Genomic DNA, 22,654 nt, shown 5'->3' on the forward strand with positions numbered 1-22,654 from the left:
AATATCTTTTCATTCTCATTTACTTTCCTCTTCAGCCTCTATCTTCCAATTCTATCTTGCCGTGTCCACAAAACCCAGATATAAACATAAATCCCGTCATAAATAGAAACTGTCTAGTCCCTGTCAAAAACTCATTTACTTTGTGAAGTGCTTCTAAATCCAATATGGCACAAAGGCTTGGAATCCCTTATCTGGGCTAGATGTAAAATATTTTCATATTTTATAAAGGTATTATGGTAATATGTCAAATATTATAAATTCCCCCACCATGGCACACCAAACTGAACAAAATTTAGTACACTAAGTACAAAAGGTCGAGATTATTAATACCCTCTCTGGTTTTGCTACCAGATAAGTTCAAGTCAATCAGATTTGTTAGCAATTTCAAAAAAAACTTTGGGATTTCAGAGCTTTTAGGATTTCAGAATTGCAGACAGACATCATGGACTTGTACTAGCAAGAGTTCTGAAATAAGAGGAACAGGGAATTCTGGTTCAAGATGGCTGAATGAAGAAATGTGTTTTCCTCCCAAAATCCTAAGCCAAAAACTATAAAAATTAAATCTTTGGTAGTGTTTCAAGGCCAGGAGACATACCACTGACAAACTAGAACAGCGAAGAATTTCTCAACAATTTAAAGTGGTCAAAAATATATCAAATGCAAAAACCAACCAGGCTGAGAAATCCACATCCTTATTTTGGCAAAAGAGGAGACCCCACTGCAGAGGTGAATTTTTCCATCAGAACTCCAGGATAACCCCAGATAAGAACTAGCAGGGTCTGGGAAAAGCAGCACACTATCATCAGCTGGATGGGAAGTTAATTAAAGGACTGACATATAGGCACAACAGACCCAGGTTCTCAGGACAGGGGCTCTTTATGCTTGCCCCCAGGAGGATCACAGCTCTCCAATATGCAGGTTCAACAGGAAACTCTCAAAGTCTCAAAAAGGAGGGCAGTGTTTGGGTCAGTAGGAGAGTCTAGACGCCTAAAACCCATAGGTCAAGCTATTCACGCACCCTAAAAGAAGAATATACCCTGAACTTGCAGATACACAGGGATTCTCATTTGTGCTAGCCAACAGCATCCTCATTCTAGATTTGACTTGTTACAAATATAAAAAAGAAACAAAAAAACATTTGTGAAAACCAACACCACAAAAAGAAGCACCAAACTGTGTACCAGTAAAAATATGTATTCTGCCAATAGCCTTCTAAAAGTACAAAGTTTATAATCCTTGTATCTTATATACAAGCAAATACAGTGGTTATAGCTCACTTGGAAGGCAGCCCAGCTGAATGGCCAAGAGCACAGGCTTCACAGGCTGCTTGGATATGACCTTGGGAAAGTCACCTGCCCTTTCAGATCCTCAGTTTCCTTATTTGTAAAACTTCACAGAATTTTTGAGAAGATTAAATGAGATACCTGTAGAATCTTATCACAATGGTCTGGTACATTTTAAACTACTATTTTAAATTATGTATAATTTAAGCACTCAAGATTTTTCATTCACACACTTTTTCATTTTATTTTCTGTACCAACAGTTGTGAGTATTAGTTAAGAAGAAAAGATTTCAGAACTGAAACAAAGTACATTGAAATAAGCTTGCTCCAAAGAGGTATATTTCAAGTAACTGCTGTATGTCATTATATACAGCAAAAAGACAACAGCATTGTGTACTGGATAGGTTCAACCATGAAATGGTTTACCTAACGTGTTACACAGTATAAGATAAAATGCATTTAGTAAGCTACTAAAAATGGCAATCAATGCTAGGAAGGCAGGCAGGTGCAAAGGATACTAAATTAATCTGGGCTGGAAGCTCTTTCTTATCCATGAGCTGGCTTCAGGAAAGGGTCCGTGGATTTCTCTCACACTGTTACAAGGGATTAAGATCTCTAAATGGTTAAGGAATTTCTGCTCAAATGTCGGATGTCCTGCTAACGATTTAATTAGAAACTTCTGAGTTCCAATTAAAAACCTAGTTTTAGAAAGGTCAAATACAATCTTATTTGTATGGTTACTTGATCTCTTAAGAGTCAGAGAACAAAGCAAGAAAGAATATGGCTGGTGCCAACACGGAGATTATGACTTACTGAGTATGAAGCAAGAGTCTTTATAAAAGACAAAAAGGAGACTGGAGGATTTCTGTTGAGAATATACTGGAAGGTCACCAACTGATACAATCTAGATAGTTCAGTATGATACAATATTTTAAGAATTGATAATATTTTTAAAACGTCAAACTAAAAGTATCATTGTAACAACATTCTTTTGCTTCTCCAAGATTTAAATAGCTTACCTTAAATAATAAACCAAACTTGTCAACCATCCAAATTTTCTTTTGTGCCTCTTCTTCTGAGAGGCCATTTTCTACCATAGCCATAACTATGAGATTTGCAATTCCAAGAGCAGCCTGTCCAACAAAACATAAATTTAAAAAATAAAGACCAGGATATAATACAATGCTTGAATTATTTTATATATGAGGATTATACATTATGAGGAATATTTGGTTTATTCCCTAACAAATCATGCAAAAGTTGATTCTTCGTGATATTCTAAGCATAGTATTATCTCTAAACATTTTAAATTACCTACGTTACAATAGAGATTTTCACTTCATACAAGATCCCAACAAAATTAGAAGCTCATTATGTCACATTTTTCCAATTCTAAAGGAGAGTTTTAGTTTTAAATTCTAAAAGCTTATAAAAACTTACCTCTCCTGCTCCAAGGAATAAGACTTTGTGTTCTGAGAATGATTTACCAATAACTTTTTGTGCTGCAAGAAGACCTGCTAGAGCTACTGCAGCTGTTCCTATAGAGAAAAAAAAAGATTTTTTAAAATGATTTATTTTGGGGAGAGAGAGAGCTCATGAACGGGGACCAGGGGGAGGGCAGAAGGAAAGAATCTCAAGCAGTCTCCCCACTGAGTGCAGAGCCCAATGCAGGGCCTGATCTCATGACCCCGAGATTATGACCTGAGCTGAAATCAAGAGTCGGACGTTCAACCAACTGAGCCACCCAGGTGCCCCCCAAAATAAATATGTTTTTAAATAAAAAAAGGGCAGATTAAAAACATTTAAAGAAGGAGAGATCAAAAACCTAAGCTTTTCTTTTTGCTTTACCTTGAATATCATCATTGAAGGTACAATACTTTTCTCGATATTTTCTCAAGAACCTGAATGCATTATGATTTCCAAAGTCTTCAAACTGAATAAGTGTGTTCTGTCCATATCTAAAAACAGCAAAATCCATAATGGCTGTGTTGAAAATACCATTATTAAACAGCTTTCCTGTCTAATATTCCTTATGATCCCATTTAAAAATAATGTATCATGTTAGTCCATTTAAGGCCACCTGGCAATTTTCAGAGCCCGTGAAAACTGGAGTCGAAATGCAGAAATCTACTACTCATTCAGAAAAATTTATGGGGTGAATCTATGGGATATTAATCGGTATAAGCGATTTCCAAGTGCCTACAAGGTTGCCCAGCACATATAAGCATGAAATAACTTCCTAAAAAGAGATTTTTATTTGAGTCTCATAAAGTATATATTTGACATGTGTAGTCTCGTTATATTAGGAGTTACACAGCAACACAGGAAAGTATATATTAAATAAGAGGTTAAAAAATAATTTCTGTAGGAGTTCACTGGCATTCAAAAAAAGAACCCAATCATCTGGGGTAAGGGAAGGCTTGAAAAGGAGGTAAGACTTTATTTGGGCCCTCAAAGAACAAAAAGTAAAGAGGTAGAAAGAAAAACAAGGTGTATTTTGGTGACCCTGAATTTTCAACAGTCAGGCTATGTATTTCAGGGTTTATATGAAAGGATCAGGAGAAGCTGGTCAAGGTAGGTTGGGGCCAGATAAGGTAGACTCTTGAATGCAAAATTAGGGAATGGGGATTTTATTCTGTATCTGATACAGAATCACTGAGGGCTTCAGGAAAGGAAAGACTCTCTAGGAAGGACAGACTTGCCAGTGACAATGCAGCACATTCTGGTGTGTGGAGAAGCAGCTAGAAGGCTCCTCTGGTATGGGGACAAGAAAATCTGAGGGAGAAGCCATGGGAAGTCGCAGGGACAATTATGAGACATTAGAATGAACAAACAGAACTTGATGAGGACCACCTGAGATGTAAGGGAAAGGCTGTTCAAGTGCCAGGGCAATCTGGATGACTAAGAAGATACTATTTGATTGTCCAAGGTAGGGAAGTGAGGGATGGGAGGAGATGGCAATTTCTGGGAAGATGAAAAGTTTAGTTTTAGGTATGTCAGCTTTAACTCTGAAAAGGCATTAATTTTCTAGTATGTTCTATGTACGAGCAATGTAAAAGGTAGGGCTGAGCTGGATCATAAAAAGCTTGGACTTTACCCTAGGACAACAGGGAACCACTGAGAGATTTCAAGCAATAGAATGACATGATGAAGTGCACATTTTTAAAAGATTAACACAGAAGTAAGGTGAAGATGAAATGGAGAGGAGAGAAATTAGAGGCAGGTTTAGAAGCATCCCGGAGAAAGAGGAGGATCTGCAGAAAGGCTGTGGCAATGGAAAAGAGGAGATGTATCTCTAAGGCATTTAAGTGGTAGGACCATCTGGGTCTGAGGACTGATGGACTCTGGAGAGGGTTGATGGAGAAGGAGGAAGAGTCAAAGATAATATCAAGAGCAAAGTTTTGGCCAGAGCGTGAATGTTGCTGCCATTAATAGAGGTTGGCTAAACAGAAGACGGGCAGTTTGCTAAGGGAAGGAGTTGTTTTGCACACGAATATGAAGAAGCAACAGAATGTCTAGATGGAGGATTCTGCGTGTTAAAACTGAATAGTGAGGGTCTGGCGGGAGCGGGGAATGCACACTTGCCACATGAAGTCAGACAACTCAGGAGAGCAAGGCAGAATACAAAGGGTGTCACCAGTCTCAATACATCTAAGCAGGCAGGACAGAACCCAAGCTCTCAAAAATCTAATCTCCTTCTATGCATCTTCAAAAGAGATAAAGAAAAACAAAACTGTGGTTCCTTTCTTTTATTAGTTAAAGACGCTTTCATTTACTCAAACTTAAAAAAAAAAAAATACCTGTCAGTAATGGCTTTCATAAACTCATCAATCAGGTCATCATAACGTTGTGATCGATCTCTTTTCTGATATAAGCCCATGTAAAACGGATCTTTTAAGAGTGCCTATAAAATAGACCAAATGTAATAATCATTTTGTTACATAACCAGCTTAAACATGTTCTATAAAGCAAAAATTGCAAAATAAAAAAATTACTAATGTAATTTTTAAAACCTTACTACCTTTGTTCAAGAAACTCTTAAGAGACTTAATTTATTATTTGTATAAATATTTATAAATAAATAAATTTATAAATAAATGTTATTTGTATAAATATTAAAAGTACAGCTTAAGACAAAGGCTAACTTTAATCACAAAATTTTCCCATCTTATATTATCTTCCAAAGAAGAGTGTAGTAAAGCTTTCGTTTTTTAAATATGGGAGGGAGATCGAAGGGGGAAACAGTCTTACTCACTGGATTATCGGTTCCTACATCAATGCACACAGGCAGGCATCTATCCGGCCGTATTCCTGCACAAGCGGTATACAAACACAGTTTCCCCACTGGGATTCCCATTCCATAGACACCCAGATCTCCGAGGCCCAGAATTCTCTCTCCGTCAGTCACCACAACAGCCTTAATTGCAAAAAATATATATAAATTAGAAGTTGTCAAAAGTGGGGTACTAAAAAGCATTTGAAAAAAGATTCTCTTTATTTTCACTCTCATTTTTAAAATAATATTGTTTCTTGACTAACTACCAAAGTAAGCCAACCAAGCATATTTAAAATTCTAGGATTTCTAGAATCTAGGTGTAAAATAAAGATGAACTAGATCTGATTTCCCTTTGTCTTTGATTTAGAAACAGAATGTTTCTGACTGGAGGATCAGCTTATAGATCTTCACAAAAACTAAACTGGGGAGAGGCAGGCAAACTTCTGATAGAGATTAACCAGAAAAAAAAAAACAAGGTTAGAAATGAACAATATGCTGCTCCCACATAATAACCTAGGCCAAACAAGAAACACCTTAACAACAGTGGGGGGAAAAAGATCTAAAATAAAAAATATACTTATCTTCAAGGTTTGAAGATGATACTATGAGTTTAATTATCTGGCTAAATTTTTTCTAGATTATTAGAACTCATGATTATTCATCAAAGATTATTTTGGTGAGGAAGACATGTTATAAAGGCAAGTAAGATTACTGCCTGTAACAAGCACTAAAGCCTGCCAAAAGATCTTAAGTAAATCATTAGATTTTATTTTATGAAAGACAGCCAGATGGGCCAGATTTATATTTATGACATTTGAAACTCTAAGAGTTTTATATTTGCTTAAGGATCTAAATCTATCTGAGATTTAGAAGAAAAAAGGTGTCATAAATCCTCTCACCACCCACCAAAATGAAAGTTTTTATGGCATTTTATTTTCTCTACCTAGAATAATATTAATAGAAACAGAAAAGCAATAGAGAGAAGGTGAGAAACACCAGTGGCATCAACAGTGACAGGTTCACCTAGTGAACTAACTCCCATTTCATTCCCAGAGTCGAACTCTGTACTGGTGACCCAGTTTGCAATTATTACTATCATGACCTCCTCAGAGCACAAAATCTGCATGTATGCAAGTGCAAAATAAATCAGAGCAACAGTGAAAACTATTCTTGGAAATTCAGAGGTAACTTAACAAAGAAGGAAAAAAAAAGATTATGAAGAGGAAGGTTGTGCTGTTGTTAGTAGTACCTTAACATGATTTTCTGGCCAGTTATCCACAATTGATCTAACATGACCTCTGTCTGAGATTGAAATAAATAATCCCCTGCAACAGAACAAAAACACCTTTGCATTTCACAACAGTTTTTTGTTTTCTCCTAAGTTTTTGTTCATAACTGGAATATTTAGATATTTTAATAAAACATCAAGACACAGTATCATTTCCAAGCAGATTTGGCTAAATCACACTGGATTATTTTCAAATATTTTCAACTATTCCAAACTGTAATTGCATTGCTCACACAGTAGCTGCAACAAAAATCATTATTAAATGACATGATTGTATTACCCAGGAAAAATCTCGATACATCTCTGGTAGAAAGCAGTATAAAAATAAACCACCAATGCAGGACAGCATAATAAAGCTATGTAAACTACTATTAAAACTCACTAAAACTGAAAATTTGAAATTTGAAGGAGCAGGAAGGGAAAGAAGAAAAGTATAGTAACTTCACACAAAAGAGGATGTCCTTGAAGCATTAGGAAAAAGTGAAAAGTTATTTTAAACACACTGTGTATTGTTATCCAATTGAGATAAATCATCCAGATTTTTAAAAAGGAAGAGAGGAAGGGAAGAAGGGGTGGGAGAGAAACATAGGTTGTAGAAAACAGGTTAGGTAGAGATGAAGGCCAATAGGCGCCCAGTGCCTTCACACTGGTTCTTATACTTAACTTTCTCATTGGTATCTCAACTTTGGCATTACTATCCTAACTCAAATCAGTTTAAACAGTTTCTCAACCATAGCTGAATAATATAATCATCTGATGGGCTTTTTAAAAAATGCCAGGGGCCCCACCCCCAAAGATTCTGATTTAACTGACCTGGATTTTAGATCAAGATTTACTGACCACCTTCTATGCAAAAAACACAGTATCTGCCCTCACTGCAAAGCCATATTCTTTATGCTTCATGTCAGTTCTGAGCGCTGGGTACACATCAGAACTACACCAGGAACTTTTATGAAACACCTACATGGGGGCTCAACTCCAGACTGACTGAATCAGAATCTCTATAGGTGGGGCCCAGGCATAAATATATTTTTAAGTTTCTCCTTGTCCTTTAATCTGGATTGAGAACCACTATTCTGAATGACAAAGAACTATAAAAGAGCTGAACAGCTGGGTTAACGTAACAAATTATTTAACACACATTAATTGATGGCAGCACATAGAACAGACAGTGTTCTCAAAGTGTCTTCCAGGGAACACCTGCAATACCGTCACCAACTGTGTTCATTAAAATCCAGACCTCCACAACTTTCTCTTTTTCATTAGAATCTTGGGAATGGGAAGGAGAGGAAGGTTGGCACGGATCAACATTTTAAGTCCCACAGCTGTTTTGTACACACATTAAAGTCTGAAAGCCACTAGGCTAGATGAGGGGAGAGTGAAGATCAATGCTATCATGCATTGTCTGAAGGTCTACATTTGTATCAATATGTAAGCAGGGCATGGGAAAGGTGTGAGGACTGTTGAAAATGCTAATAGGTTAGAGGAACGCAACAAGAAAACACAAATTAATCATAAGTTTACAAAGAACTGTCCCATCAGTTCCTCATCTGACCTTCTCAGATGCTCTTTAATAGGTATTAGCATCCCTATTTTACGAGAAAACAGATTCAGAGGGAGAAAGTGACTTATGGAAAGACTTAAGTAGATGCCCATTCCCGTACTCTTTCTATTTAAAATATTTGAGGTGCTAGAACTATTTGAAATTAAAATTTGGAGAAGCTCATAAAAAAGAACGAACAACAGAGATTAAAGCCAACAAAAAAATTAGAATCTTTTAATGTGGGCAGACTGTCAAACTGACATTAATGATAACTCTGGAGAACCTGCCACCAAAATTAATAGTACACCCCCCCCATTTTTGTACAGAAATGCACAGTTCTTCTACCAATCATAATAACTTGCAGAAGATTAGGAATGAATGTTGCCATTTCTACAAAAACAAGATATGAACATGCTGGGTTTTTATTAACCCCTTTTTGTCCAAATTAAGCTTTTGTGAGGTGGGAAATGTGATTGACATAAGACTGTAATACATAAAGGAGAAATGTGAGAGGTGTTAGGGAGTGCAATTTTTCCTATACAATAATCATTTACAAACATATCTTTAAAAATAAGCCTTACTTAGGTCTTCTAAAGATGTGTCCATATTGGGAGCAGGCAAGACCCACTGTTGGTGTATATACAATTGGCATCAGACTTTCAATATCATCTTGCAGAATTCTATAAAACAACTTCTCATTTCTTTCTTGTATTCCCATTATATAGATGTATCTGAAATTAAGCATAGTAAATAATGTCTACATCAGTCAGCATTTACACTCAAAGTTTTGGCCTTTAGAATTAGAAGTTATATGTAAACATCTAAAACTGAGGACTCCCCTTCCTACCAGAAAACAAAACCCTAAATTATCATTTTTAACACCAAGGACAAAAATTAACAAAAATAAAAATGTTCTTAAATGGTAGATGATGATAACAAAGAAGAGGAGGAGGAGAACAGCAGAAACAACAGCTAACATTTATTGAGCCCTTACTGTGAGTCAGGCTCTGTACCAGGCACTAGAAATGCAAAGACTACCAGGAGACCACCCTACTCACAAGGAAATAACCTTCAAGGTGACTGACATGTAAATATGGAAGCAAAATAAAATGGCATTCAATCAGAAAGGATGAATACCCAACTTTTACATCAACATGGATGGGACTGGAGGAGATTATGCTAAGTGAAATAAGTCAAGCAAAGAAAGTCAATTATCATATGGTTTCACTTATTTGTGGAACATAAGGAATAGCATGGAGACATTAGGAGAAGGAAGGGAAAAATGAAGGGGGCGGAAATCGGAGGGAGAGATGAACCATGAGAGACTATGGACTCTGAGAAACAAACTGAGGGTTTTAGAGGGGAGGGGGGATGGGGGATAGGTTAGCCCGGTGACGGGTATTGAGGAGGGCACGTACTGCATGGAGCACTGGGTGTTATGTGGAAACAATGAACCGTGGATCATCACATCAAAAGCTAATGGTGTATTGTATGGTGACTAACATAATAAAAAAATATAAATAAATAAATAAAGTGGCATTCATTCAACTGTTTACTAAATACTATGTGCCAGGCACTATGTTGGACTCCCAGGATGTAAGAAGTGACCCCTGTCCTTGTGGAGTTAGAATCCAGTAGCTTAGGGCGCCTGGGTGGCTCAGTCGTTAAGCATCTGCCTTCGGCTCAGGTCATGATCCCAGGGTCCTGGGATCGAGTCCCACATCGGGCTCCCTGCTCGGCAGGAAGCCTGCTTCTCGCTCTCCCACTCCCCCTGCTTGTGTTCCTGCTCTCGCTATCTCTCTCTCTGTCAAATAAATAAATAAATAAATCTTTAAAAAAAAAAAAGAATCCAGTAGCTTAAACGCGTTATAAGGTCCATACAGAGTACAGCGGTACCACAAAGGCAAAGGTAAATTTGTATACATATATAATAAATGGCTTTTCAAGAATGAAGTTTAGAAAACTGGGAAATGTTGACTTGAAAAAACCAATGACAGGGCGCCTGGCTGACCCAGTCAGAAGAGTGTGTGACTCTTGATCTCAGGGTTGTGAGTTTGATGTTGGGTATACAGATAACTAAAAAAATAAAATAAAATAAATGAACTTAAAAAAATAAAAAGCTGTAGATGCTTCTACTTTTAAAAAAGAAAGAAAGAAAAAGAAAAAAGCCAGTGATCATCTTGAATTAAGTATGTGTAAAACGGACTCATTACTTTTTACTCAAACTTGTCTCTCCTATTATCATCTGACCGAATGGGGATCTGAGATCCCATTCTTGATTTCTTCCTCTCCCACTCTGTCTTACCCTAGTCTAATAAATCAACAAGACCTACAGTGTCCACATGCTAAATAATTTTCAAATATACCTATAACTCCCCTCCACCCTCACTCTGTCCAAGCCAACATCATTTCTCACTTGGGCTACCTCAAGAACTTTCTTTCTTTTTTTAGAGGTGGGGGCAGAGAGAGGAGAGTGAATCTTTAGCAGGCTCCATGCCAGCATGGAGCCCAACTCAGGGCTCAGTCTCACAACCCTGCGATCATGACCTGAGCTGAAATCAAGGGTTGGACACTTTACTGACTGAGCCACCCAGGCGCACCACTTTAAGAACTTTGCCCCCCTGCTCCAATCTATTCTTCTCTTAAAAAAATAACTCCGACCATTTCTATTCTCCTTGAATGCCTTCCAAACACCCATTAAATAGGCTTATGCTTCTAAAACAGTTAACAAGACCTCTGCCTACTTTCTAGCCTCATCTTCCTACTGAAATTACTTCAGTTTCTCAAATGCACCACATCTCTTACCTCGGTGTTGCTATATACAAGGCACCCTTTGCCTGGAACACCCTCCATCCATGCACAGTCCCATACTTACACTCCCTGAATGAAACAGAGGTGGCACACTCTCCCTTTCTGACCGTTCCCCTCCCCCACCACACATAATCTACACAGATTTTCCTGTTTTCAGGTCCCTCAACACCCTACTCCTACTTCCGCAATTCTCACTCCACTTCCTCACTTTGTCTTCCCTCCAGCCTGGATGATACCATGAGCTAGGGACTATTGCCTTATATAAATCTGTATTTCCAGTAACTAGCAAAGTTAATGGAATATAAGTGGTGTGCAAATATTTGGTGAACAAATAGGGAGAAGTGATTCTATTTATAAGAGGAATAATATTTTCTATGTAGCTATTGCAGACACAAATAATACCAGGAGGTTCACTTTCACCTTCATTTCACTTTGGTCACTCTCCTGAATGCTTCCCACTGGATCTTGTCCTCACCTAAGACTGTTACAGCTCAGAAATCTCGAATGCCACTAATGCAGTACTCTGATCATAACCCTCTCCCCTTTGGCTAGCTATATAATGCCCCACTTCACAGTTCTTAGGGAGACCTCTGACTTCTGGATCGCTTCATTTCCTCCTGTTCTATTAGGCTCCCTCCTGGCCTCTCTTTTTTCCCCACTCTGGATCCCATGATCAAGCCTCTCACTCTCAACAAATCTTCACCACTGTGGAACACCCCCGCATCTTTATCACTGCACTATCCTGCCACAGCGTCAGTCTTTTCCAGCCATGAACCCCCTGAAGGCAAGGGCTGAATTTCTCATTTTTGTAGTTCTAGAGCTTAAAACAATGCCTGGCACATAAGAGCCCTGAATGAATATTAGCTGAATGAATTAATGTAGCATCTTTGCCAGCCCAGCAAACCCCAAACCTGAATTACCGTTACATTTTACCTTTTCTGTGGAAAAATAACATTGCTGGGCAGAATGGCATCAATACAAATAAGATTATGCCACTAGGCCTTCCGGGCCTACCCATGCCTTTAATCTGTCCTTGTTCAGCTTCACTTTTGGCTAAATGGCTGTTCTAAACATTTATCACTCTCCTTACCAATTCTATTTAACCTTGGTCCTTATAAATCTTAGCCACAACCTTCATATTCTACATCATAGAGAGAATCAAGGTCATCAGGTGGGATGAGATCTCACAAGCTCTGCTCCATCACCTACATACACCACCTTCTTACCTGTGTCTGTATTTTATCTTCAATCTCGCGTCAGAGAATGAGCTGTTCTTTTTTCTTGTTCAAGGCCAGCCTCTACCTCTGTACTCAACCCAGTGCTCTCTATCTTTGCATTTGACCCTATGAGCTCTACTTTTGCACTTGACCCTATGACCCTTTCCATTCTCTGGGATCTTGTTCTATCAGTTACCCTTTCTTCTGGGCTCATTCCTCACAGCGCAAGCACCTTCAACTTCCTTCTAGCCTGAAAAATACCACCCCCCCCAAAATATAGTCCCCAAGCAGGACTATAAACCCAAGTCTTGCTTTACTTACTGTTCAGTGTCTTTCCTATCCCCTTACCTAACTTCTTGAAAAAGTGCATTTCCTTTCCTCTCAATCATTTCTCAGTCTATTGTACTCTTCCTTTTGCCCTGACAGATCAAAGAAACCACTCTCACCTGTCATCAAACAATAATTTCCCATACTTAACAAACCCAAAGGATATTTCTAATTCTGCATTCAGACTGATCCCTCTACACAGAATACCTTGCCCTTCTTTCTCCTTTTACCTGCCACCTGTAACATACTGTTTAAAACTCAGCTCAGGCATCACCTCCTCTAGGAAGCTTTAACGGACTCCCTAAGTTCGGCTAGTGGCCGAACTTTCAGAACATCCTCTGCATGTACCTTTTTGTCATTGTTCTGCACATTGCAGTATAAAGTACAATGATGATCACAGTATAACTACTGATGAGCTCCTAGAAGGCAGGGCTGTGTGTTACTGCGGTGGCAACACATTCTAGTTTGCCTGGGACAGTTTCAGTTACTTCTCTTTTTCACTCCCCTGGATTGGATGATATATTAAATGGTCACCTGTCTTTTACCTACTTTACAACCTCAGTGGTTAGTACAGTGGCACACACAAAGTAGAGGATTAATAAAAGTTGTTGAACAGAAAGCGTACAAATCAGATGATAGCTTTTGCTTCTAACATTCCATTCAAGGCTGAAATGCTCTGTGATTTTAAGCTTAAAAAATAGATTTCTGCTAAATTTTACAATAGTGAACACAAGTATTCAGTGAAATAAAGGAAACATAATCATTATAAAAATAATAGTTAACTGCCTAAAACACAAACTTCATTACAAGACTGCATATTTCTTATACAATAATAACCATCATGCTCCCAATTTTTCTGATCAGAGCATCAATAAATAACTAAACATCTAATCAACTCTTACTTTTCCAAAGGGCCATTCAATTTTTTCACGTTTCTATGAAATCGTAAAGCTTGAATATCTTGTGTCTCTATTTTGGGAGGTAGAAGTCCTTGAAGACCAAGCATTTGTCGTTCTTGTAATGTAAATGCCATTCCCTAAAAAGGAGAAAAGGATGAAAATTTATTGTTTACTGAGGTTGCAATGGTGCTATCCTACAAAATGCAATTTAAATGTAAATTTTTTTTTATCAGTAAGATATCATTTTGCCCAGACTGTAAAAAATTGTAAGACTGATCATCTCTAGTGTTGGTAAGGGTGTGGTAAAAGAGTTACTCTCACATACCATTGCTGGAAATGTAAACAGGTTTAAGTTTCTAGAAGACAACTTAAAAATATTCTTAAATTTTAATGTATATACACTATTTCTAGAGAGCCATCTTAGAGAAATATTCATACACAAAATAAAGAGGCGTATACAAAAAGATTAGTTATAGTACTGTTTCTAGTTCTCTTGACTATTACACATTAACTAAAAGTCCATCAATTCTGCAACAGTTAAGGAACCTATGGTATTTCCATACCATGACACACCATACACTTAAACAAAGATCTCCAATTATGTAGAAGTATCTCCCAGACACATAGTTAAGGAAAAAAAGCAAGCTGCAAATCAAACACACTCAATGTTGACTATTATGTTCAGAAAACCCCCATAAAATACATATTACACACAGATGCCTGCATACATTAGAAATGAAATTAACAGAATACAGCTTGAAAGAACACAGACCAAACTGATGACAGAAGCTACCCTTAGCTAGAAAGAGGTGACGCTGAGTTGAAGAGGGCAAAAGAAGCAATGATACTTAGGAAGAAATTAACGTATGTCATAAGAAAATCTTTTCCAATTTCTGATATTCAGTTGTGTGTTAAATTCTTTTCATCCAACTGATGGCAGTGAAAATGCCAGAGTAAGGACTTCCCAAATCTTTTCCTCTATAAAAGCAGTAAGAACACTGGCCAAGTGATCAGAATAAACTTCTTCAGAATTCTGGAAACTAACCAAAGGCTTCATCAATCAGGGAACATTCTATTCAAGAAAAACAGCTGAATTCTCAAAAGAACAGCAAGCTTTATGACATTTTTATTTGCCTTATTCCTATGCTTCCCTCCCCAGCTCCATAGGAGCCTAGAAAACAGCAATCACTATGAAGCAATCGCTTTGAAAAACAGCCTGGCAGCTACTAGAGAGAGGCTAGAGATAATTTGAAAACCCCATACTCAGGAAATTTGTCATTATTTGACTTGTCTGGTGGTTCAGTGGAAGACCCCACTTGCAAGGCTATCTTTATTTAATCTGATTTGGAGTTCACCCAGTGTGAACAGCTTTTTCTCCAGAAGAGCTTGTTGAAAACAATCAGAGGTAATTATTTAACATGGCAGCTGCCTAAGGCAGTGGATGACAGCTGAGGCAAACAATAGGTTAACCAAAAAGCTGAAAACGAAAAGCTGAGGAACAAAATGTCCACATGGTGAGTGGGAATTTGAAAAGCTTGACATATTCCTAAGAATCTAGACGGTCACCGTGAGCTACAGGCAAGTCCAGGAAAGATTTGGGAAGGCCCTTAGCTCCCACCTCTGGCTAACGTTGAGCCTCTGTGTAAGCAGGAAGTGAAGGCTGATGTGTAGTTGTAAACTGCCTGAGTCCTAAAGGCATGCCCCAACATGTACACAGAGCCCTTAGGTATTTAAGTCTCCGTCTAGTCATTAGTTGACCACTAAGCTAACAAAGCAGACTTTCGTGGGCATATCAAAACAAGAATAAAGACTTTAAAGAAGTCGTTCAATTATAGTTTACACACATTAAAAGAATTAGTTCAGAAATGTCACTAAATAGACAACAGCAATACAACAAACCCTGGGAGGAATATCCGGTTTCCAGAGCAGCCACATTGTTGAATATGTCCAGTTTTCAACAAAAAATTGTAAGACATGCAAAAAGACAAAGTCTGGCTCATGCACAGGAAAAAGGGTAGTTAATAGAAACTGTCCCTGAGGAAGCTCAAACATTGTACTAACTAAACAAAGACTTTAGTGATTTTAAATATATTCAAAGAACAAAAAGACACCACATCTAAAGAACTAAAGGGAGGGGCCCCTGGGTGGCTCAGTCGTTAAGCGTCTGCCTTTGGCTCAGGTCATGATCCCAGGGTCCTGGGGATCGAGACCCACATCGGGCTCCCTGCTCAGCGGGGAGCCTGCTTCCCCTCTCCCACTCTCCCTGCTTGTGTTCCCTCTCTCGCTGTCTCTTGCTCTGTCAAATAAATAAATAAAATCTTTAAAAAAAAAAAAAAAAGAACTAAAGGGAAGTACAAGAATGATATCCAACTACAGCATATTAATGAAAAGAACCAAATATAGAAATTCTGGAATTCAAAGTACAATAACTGAAATAAAAAAATTCAGAGGGGCTGAACAGCAGATTTGAGCAGGTGGAAGAAAGGATCGGCAAACACAAGAAAAATCAATTGAGATTATCCAGTTTGAGAAACAGAAAGAAAAAGCAATGAGTGAATATGAACAGAGCCTCAGAGACCTGTGGGACACCATCAAGTGTGCCAACATATGCATAAGAGGAGTCCCAGAAGGCAAGGAGAGAAAAGGATAAAAGAATATTTGAAGAAATAATGGCCAAAAGCTTCTCAAATTTGATGAGTAACATTACCCCTAGAAGAAACACACATCCTAGAATCTCAACAGCTGCAATCAGAAAATACTCAAAGAGATCTACACCTAGACACATCATACTCAAACTGTTAAAAGACAAAAGAAGAAACGTGAAAGCAGAGAGAAGTCACTCATCATGTACAGGGGATCCTCAAAAAGAGGAACAGCTAATTTCTTAACAGAAACCACAGAGGCCATAAGGCAGTAGAATGACATATTAAAAGTGCTGAAAGAAAAAACTGTCCACCAAGAATTTCTAAATCCTTACAAAATTATCCAAAAATGAAGAAGATATTTAGATATTTTCAAATAAAAACAGAGAACTCGTTGTTGGCAGGCCTGTCTCACAAGGAATATCAAAGGGAGTCCTTCAGGCTGAAATAAAGACACTAGACAGTAACTCAAATCTACATGAAGAAATCAAGAACACAAGTAGGATCACCATATAGGTAAATATAAAAGTCGGTATCAATGTATTTTTTTTTGTTTGTAGCTCTTCGTCTCTCCTACCTGACTTAGACAGCTACACACACATAGTGTGCCTGGGTGGCTCAGTCGTTAAGCGTCTGCCTTCGGCTCAGGTCATGATCCCAGGGTCCTGGGATCGAGCCCCGCACTGGGCTCCCTGCTCAGCAGGGAGCCTGCTTCTCCCTCTCCCACGCCCCCCTGCTTGTGTTCCCTCTCTTGCTGTCTCTCTCTGTCAAAAAATAAATAAAATCTTTAAAAAAAAAAAGACAACTACACAAAGAAATAATTATAAATCTGTATTGATGGTCACACAATGTATAAACATGTAATTTTTATGAAAAAGCAGACAAAAGGAAAGGATGGAACTATACAGGAACAGTTTTTATTTTTTATTATTATTTTTAAAGATTTTTATTTATTTATTTGACAGAGAGAGACACAGTGAGAGAGGGAACACAAGCAGGGGGAGTGGGAGAGGGAGAAGCAGGCTTCCCGCTGAGCAGGGAGCCCAATGCGGGGCTCGATCCCAGGACCCTGGGATCATGACCTGAGCCAAAGGGAGACGATTAACAGCTGAGCCACCCAGGCGCCCCTACAGGAACAGTTTTTATGTACTATTAAAATTAAGTTGGAATCAATCTGAATTTGACTGTTATAAAGATGGTAATTATAATTCCCAGGACAAACCACTAAGAAAATAAATCAGAAAATGGCAGTAGAAGAAGTGACAAGGGAATTAAAACGGTATACTAGAAAATAGCAATTTAACACAAAGGAAGGGAACAATGGAGAAAGAGAGGGACAAAAAAGACAAGACACTTAGAAAACCAACAGACATAATGATAGACATAAATTGTACCTTATCAACCATTATATAATGTAAATGGATTAAAATCTATAATAAAAAGGCATGGATTGGCAAGATGGAGAACATGATCTAATTTTATGCTGTCTACAGGAGACACACTTTGATTCAAAACACAATTAGGTAGAAAGTAAAAGGATGGAAAAACATATACCATGTAAATAGTAACCCAAAGAGAGCTAGAATGGCTAAATTAATGACAAACAAAATAGATTGGGAAACACACATTGTTCACAGAGAAGGACATTTTATAATGATAAAAGGGTCAATCCATTAAGAAGATGTAACAATTATAAATATATACGCATCTGTGAAAAAGGTCCAGAAATACATGAAGCAAAATCTGACAGAATCCTAGGAAGAAAGCCAAGTTGGAGACTTCAATACCTCACTTCCAATAATAGAGAAAACAACTACACCGAAAATCAGAAGAAAACAGAAGACCTGAAAAACACTATAAAGCGACTAGACATCACAGACGTGTATGGCACACTCCACACAACAGCAGCAGGATACGCATCCTTCAAACCGAGTGCCCATAGAATATTCTCCAGGACGCACCACATGTTAAATCATAAAACAAGTCTCAATAAATTTAAAAGGATTTAAATCACCCAAAGTATGATCTCCAACCATAATGCAATGAGATTAAAAATCAATAATAGAAAGTAATTTGGGGAATTCACAAATACATGGATTTTAAACAACACACTCCTAAATGACCAATTGACCAAAGAAGAAATCACAAAGGAAATTAGAAGATACTTGGAGATGAATTAAGACATACATACCAAAACTTATGGGGAATGCAGTGAAAGCAATGCCCACTGGGAAATTTATAGCTGTAAGCGTCCACATTAAAAAGGTAGAAAGATCTCAATTCAATAATCTAAACTTCCACCTTAAGAAACTAGTGGGGGAGAGAAAGAACAAACTAAACCTGAAGCAAAAAAGAAGGAAATACAAAAGATCAGAGTGAAAATAAATGAAATAGAAAACAGAAAAAACAACTGGAAAATAAATCAGTGAACCCAAAAGTTGGTTCTTTCAAAGGATGTACCAAATTGACAAACCTTTAGCTATACTGGAAAAGGAGAAAAGGGAGGAGAATGAAATCACTAAATCTTTGCACCTCATGATTCTCCTTGTAATATTTCACCTAAGGCTGGGATATATAAAAGAGGTAAAACCCAAACTGTCACCCTTACTTCCTTTTCCCACGCTAGTACAAGGCTAAAGTGGAAAAGCTAAACTTCATTCATTTTTTTAAATTATTCATTTATTTATTTAAGTAACCTCCGCACCCAATGCAGGGATGAACTCATGACCCTGAGATCAAGAGTCGAATGCTAAGCCAGCCAGACACCCCTAAACTTTAGATTTAAATGAACTAATTAGTTCACTTAAAGGTGCTTCACCTACCCTACTGCCAAAGATAAATGAGTTGGCTACACAAGGTGTCACTGCCTATCTCCTACTTAGGTTTTTTTTTTTTTTGAAGATTTTATTCATTTATTTGAGAGAGAGAGAATGAGAGAGCACATGAGAGGGGGGAGGGTCAGAGGGCAAAGCAGACTCCCTGCTGAGCAGGGAGCCCGATGCGGGACTCGATCCCGGGACTCCAGGATCATGACCTGAGCCGAAGGCAGTCGCTTAACCAACTGAGCCACCCAGGCGCCCTCTCCTACTTAGGTTTAAGGGACACTCAAAAGCGTTTTATTTGGGGTGCCTGGGTAGCTCAGTCAGTTGGATGTCCAACTCTAGATTTTACTTATTTATTTGAGAGAGAGAGAAAGAGTGTGCAAGCAGTGGGAGGGACAAAAGGAGAGGGAGAATCTCAAGCAGACTCTGAGCTGAGTGGGGAGCACCCCCCACCCCAGCCACCTGTCCCACCATGTCTGCCCTTTTCTCATCTACGCCACAGCAATACCCTCCCAATTAACATAGTGGAAGTGTGCCTCCTTTGGCTGATCCTGAAAGATCCCCTGAGCTATTTTCCTTTAGACACACCCAGTTTCTTCACATAAGCCATTATTGATGAAAATCCGTTAACTAGATTTGAATGTATAGGTACACACTGGGAAGAAAGAAAAATCTCCTTCTATTTGTTTCCCTCCAAGTGCAGTTAGAATAAACTGTCAGGAATTACGAAGTTACCAAATACCTACTTACAAAACTGCTAACTAATAACTAATGATTCATAATGTCAAGACTGAAAACGATATTCAACAATAGCATCATGGCTAACTAAATTATAAAACATCCCCCTGAAAGGAGTTACTCACACTTACATAGAATTCACAGTGACTAAAGTAGCTTTATAATTCTCCTTTTTCTCCACAACAGTCTAGGGGAAGAAACTGGGATCCAAAGAGGTTATATCTACCCTGAAGATTACAAGCCTGTAAGGGTCAAACTGGGTCTCTCTTCAGTCTCTGTGATTCCAAATCTACCTACTGGACTATTATGCAGCCATATACAGAAGGCTTATGAAGGATCATGGAGATTACTTATAATATACTCTTCCCAGTAGTAAAATGGCATATAAAATTGTATCCTATGATCTTCAAAGTAAATATACTTTTTTTAAAAGATTTTTTATTTGTCAGAGAGAGAGAAAGCACAAGCAGGGGGAGCGGCAGGCAAAGCAGGCAGAGGGAGAAGCAGACTCCCCGCTGAGCAAGGAGCCCAATGTGGGACTCGATCCCAGGACCCTGAGATCCTGACCTGAGTGGAAGGCAGCTACTTAACTGACTGAGTCACCCAGGTGTCCCAGTAAATATAATTTTAGGGGGATTTGGTAAAATAAAAACAGATGATATACTGGGATGGTAGGAATGTGATTTTTCTTTCTTTTATTAGTCATAATATAATTATTATTTATGCAAAAAATAAGAAAAATTTGAATTCATTTACTATTAGAGATTTAGCCAGGGGAAGTTAAAATAAAAACAAACAAAACCCTCACAGAACTAAGAACCATAAAACCAGTGCTCCAGGTACAAACTGGAAAGCACATGCTTCCTACAGGAAAGGATGCAGAGCTGAGTTTCAAAAAATTATTTAGGGGCGCCTGGGTGGCTCAGTCGTTAAGCGTCTGCCTTTGGCTCAGGTCTTGATCCCGGGGTCCTGGGATCGAGTCCCACATTGGGCTCCCTGCTCAGTGGGAAGCCTGCTTCTCCCTCTCCCACTCCCCCTGCTTGCGTTCCCTCTCTCGCTGTGTCCCTCTCTGTCAAATAAATAAATAAAATCTTTAAAAAAAAAAACAAAAAACAAAAAATTATTAAAAAGGTTACCAAATGAGCAAGAGGAGAAAAGGGGAAACCCAATCTTCCACTTGCACAGCCTTTTGAATATTTCAAAATGCTGTATTACCTACATGATTTCAGTGAGAAAACTGAGGTCTGGAGAGGTTAAATGAAGCGTGAATATTTCATGGCTAGTAAATTCAAATTCACACTGAAACTCCTGCTTATAACCTAGCACAATGATGTCCAATCCTTTGAAGTATAAGGACTTTTAAAAAATTTCGTAGGGGCGCCTGGGTGGCTCAGTTGGTTAAGCAACTGCCTTCGGCTCAGGTCATGATCCTGGAGTCCCGGGATCGAGTCCCATGTCGGGCTCCTTGCTCAGCAGGGAGTCTGCTTCTCCCTCTGACCCTCCCCCCTCTCATGTGCTCTCTCTCTCTCAAATAAATAAATAAAATCTTAAAAAAAAAAAAATTTCGTAAAGAATTTTGGGCGCCTGGGTGGCTCAGTTGGTTGGGCGACTGCCTTCAGCTCAGGTCATGATCCTGGAGTCCCAAGATCGAGTCCCACATCAGGCTCCCTGCTCAGCAGGGAGTCTGCTTCTCTCTCTGACCCTCTTCCCTCTCATGCTCTCTATCTCTCATTCTCTCTCTCTCAAATAAATAAAAAATCTTTAAAAAAAAAAAATTTCGTAAAGAATTTCATGTTCATACCAGAATAGGCAAATCTACAGGAAGAGAAACAGATTCGTGGTTGCCAGGGGCTGAGAAGGGGGAGGGGAGAAGGGGAAGGGGAGATGACTGCGGAATGGCTCCTGGCTTTCCATTTCAGGTGATGGAGGCACCACACTGAATGTACTTAATGTCACTGACCTATACACTTTTAAATTGTTACAACTGTAAACTGTACACTATTTACTACAATGAAAAAGCCTGAAAGACATAGTAACAGGTCTGCCTTTCGTAGACAGTGATTACAGAACATCTTAAAAGATTACAGACAATCTTAAAAGAATTCAATACTGCCTAAAATTACTATTTTATTAATCACAGCAGCAACATACTCTTAAAACATTTAGCCTACAATGTTTGAAGCACAAACCTGATTTCTTTTAAGTTCCCAAGGAGTTCATGACCCTCAAATCAGGAATCACTAGTCTATGTTCCTTCTTAAAAACACACAACAAAAAACTCTTCTTGATGCTTAAGGGGTAATGAGGTAATCTTACAGATGCTATCCAACCTTAGAAATTTCTAAGGGCCAGAGCATTAGATTTTTTTTTTTTAAAGATTTTGTTTATTTGACAGAGAAAGACACAGGGAGAGAGGGAACACAAGCAGGGGGAGTGGGAGAGGGAGAAGCAGGCTTCCCGCTGAGCAGGGAGCCCGATGAGGGGCTCGATCCCAGGACGCTGGGATCATGACCTGAGCCGAAGGCAGACACTTAACGCCTGAGCCACCTAGGCGCCCCTAGATTTTATTTTCTTTACAGAAGTACTGTAATGCATTTTAGACTACCCTCCTCCTTAAAATTAACTTGCCACTTAATGTACTTTATACATTTCTCACCATTCTCTCATAGTACATTTTAAATAGTTTCTGTAAGGATAAAAATAAAATAAGAACAACATAATTAGCAAATATTTACTATATCTGTGGAATTGTAAAATATATAAAATTTTGAATGGTCCCTGCCCCAAAGGAACCTGAAATACAGTTAA

At 38.4% G+C, this 22,654-nt stretch overlaps 1 protein-coding gene across 1 annotated transcript in view; it reads right to left on the reverse strand.

Moving 5' to 3' along the window:
* ME2 (malic enzyme 2) overlaps positions 1-22,654 on the reverse strand; it is a 48,161-nt gene that overhangs the window by 16,220 nt on the left and 9,287 nt on the right. The window contains exons 3-11 of the mRNA XM_081802525.1: positions 13,648-13,781; positions 8,972-9,121; positions 6,809-6,884; positions 5,539-5,700; positions 5,084-5,187; positions 3,132-3,241; positions 2,724-2,821; positions 2,241-2,416; positions 596-605 (exon numbers count right to left, since the gene is read on the reverse strand). Coding sequence (XP_081658651.1) covers positions 596-605; positions 2,241-2,416; positions 2,724-2,821; positions 3,132-3,241; positions 5,084-5,187; positions 5,539-5,700; positions 6,809-6,884; positions 8,972-9,121; positions 13,648-13,781 — 1,020 coding nt within the window. The remainder of the gene's footprint in view (positions 1-595; positions 606-2,240; positions 2,417-2,723; positions 2,822-3,131; positions 3,242-5,083; positions 5,188-5,538; positions 5,701-6,808; positions 6,885-8,971; positions 9,122-13,647; positions 13,782-22,654) is intronic.

This window comes from Leptonychotes weddellii, chromosome 13, assembly GCF_054177405.1.
Source record: "Leptonychotes weddellii isolate Sample4059 chromosome 13, ASM5417740v2, whole genome shotgun sequence".
In the NCBI taxonomy this organism is placed as follows: domain Eukaryota; kingdom Metazoa; phylum Chordata; class Mammalia; order Carnivora; family Phocidae; genus Leptonychotes; species Leptonychotes weddellii.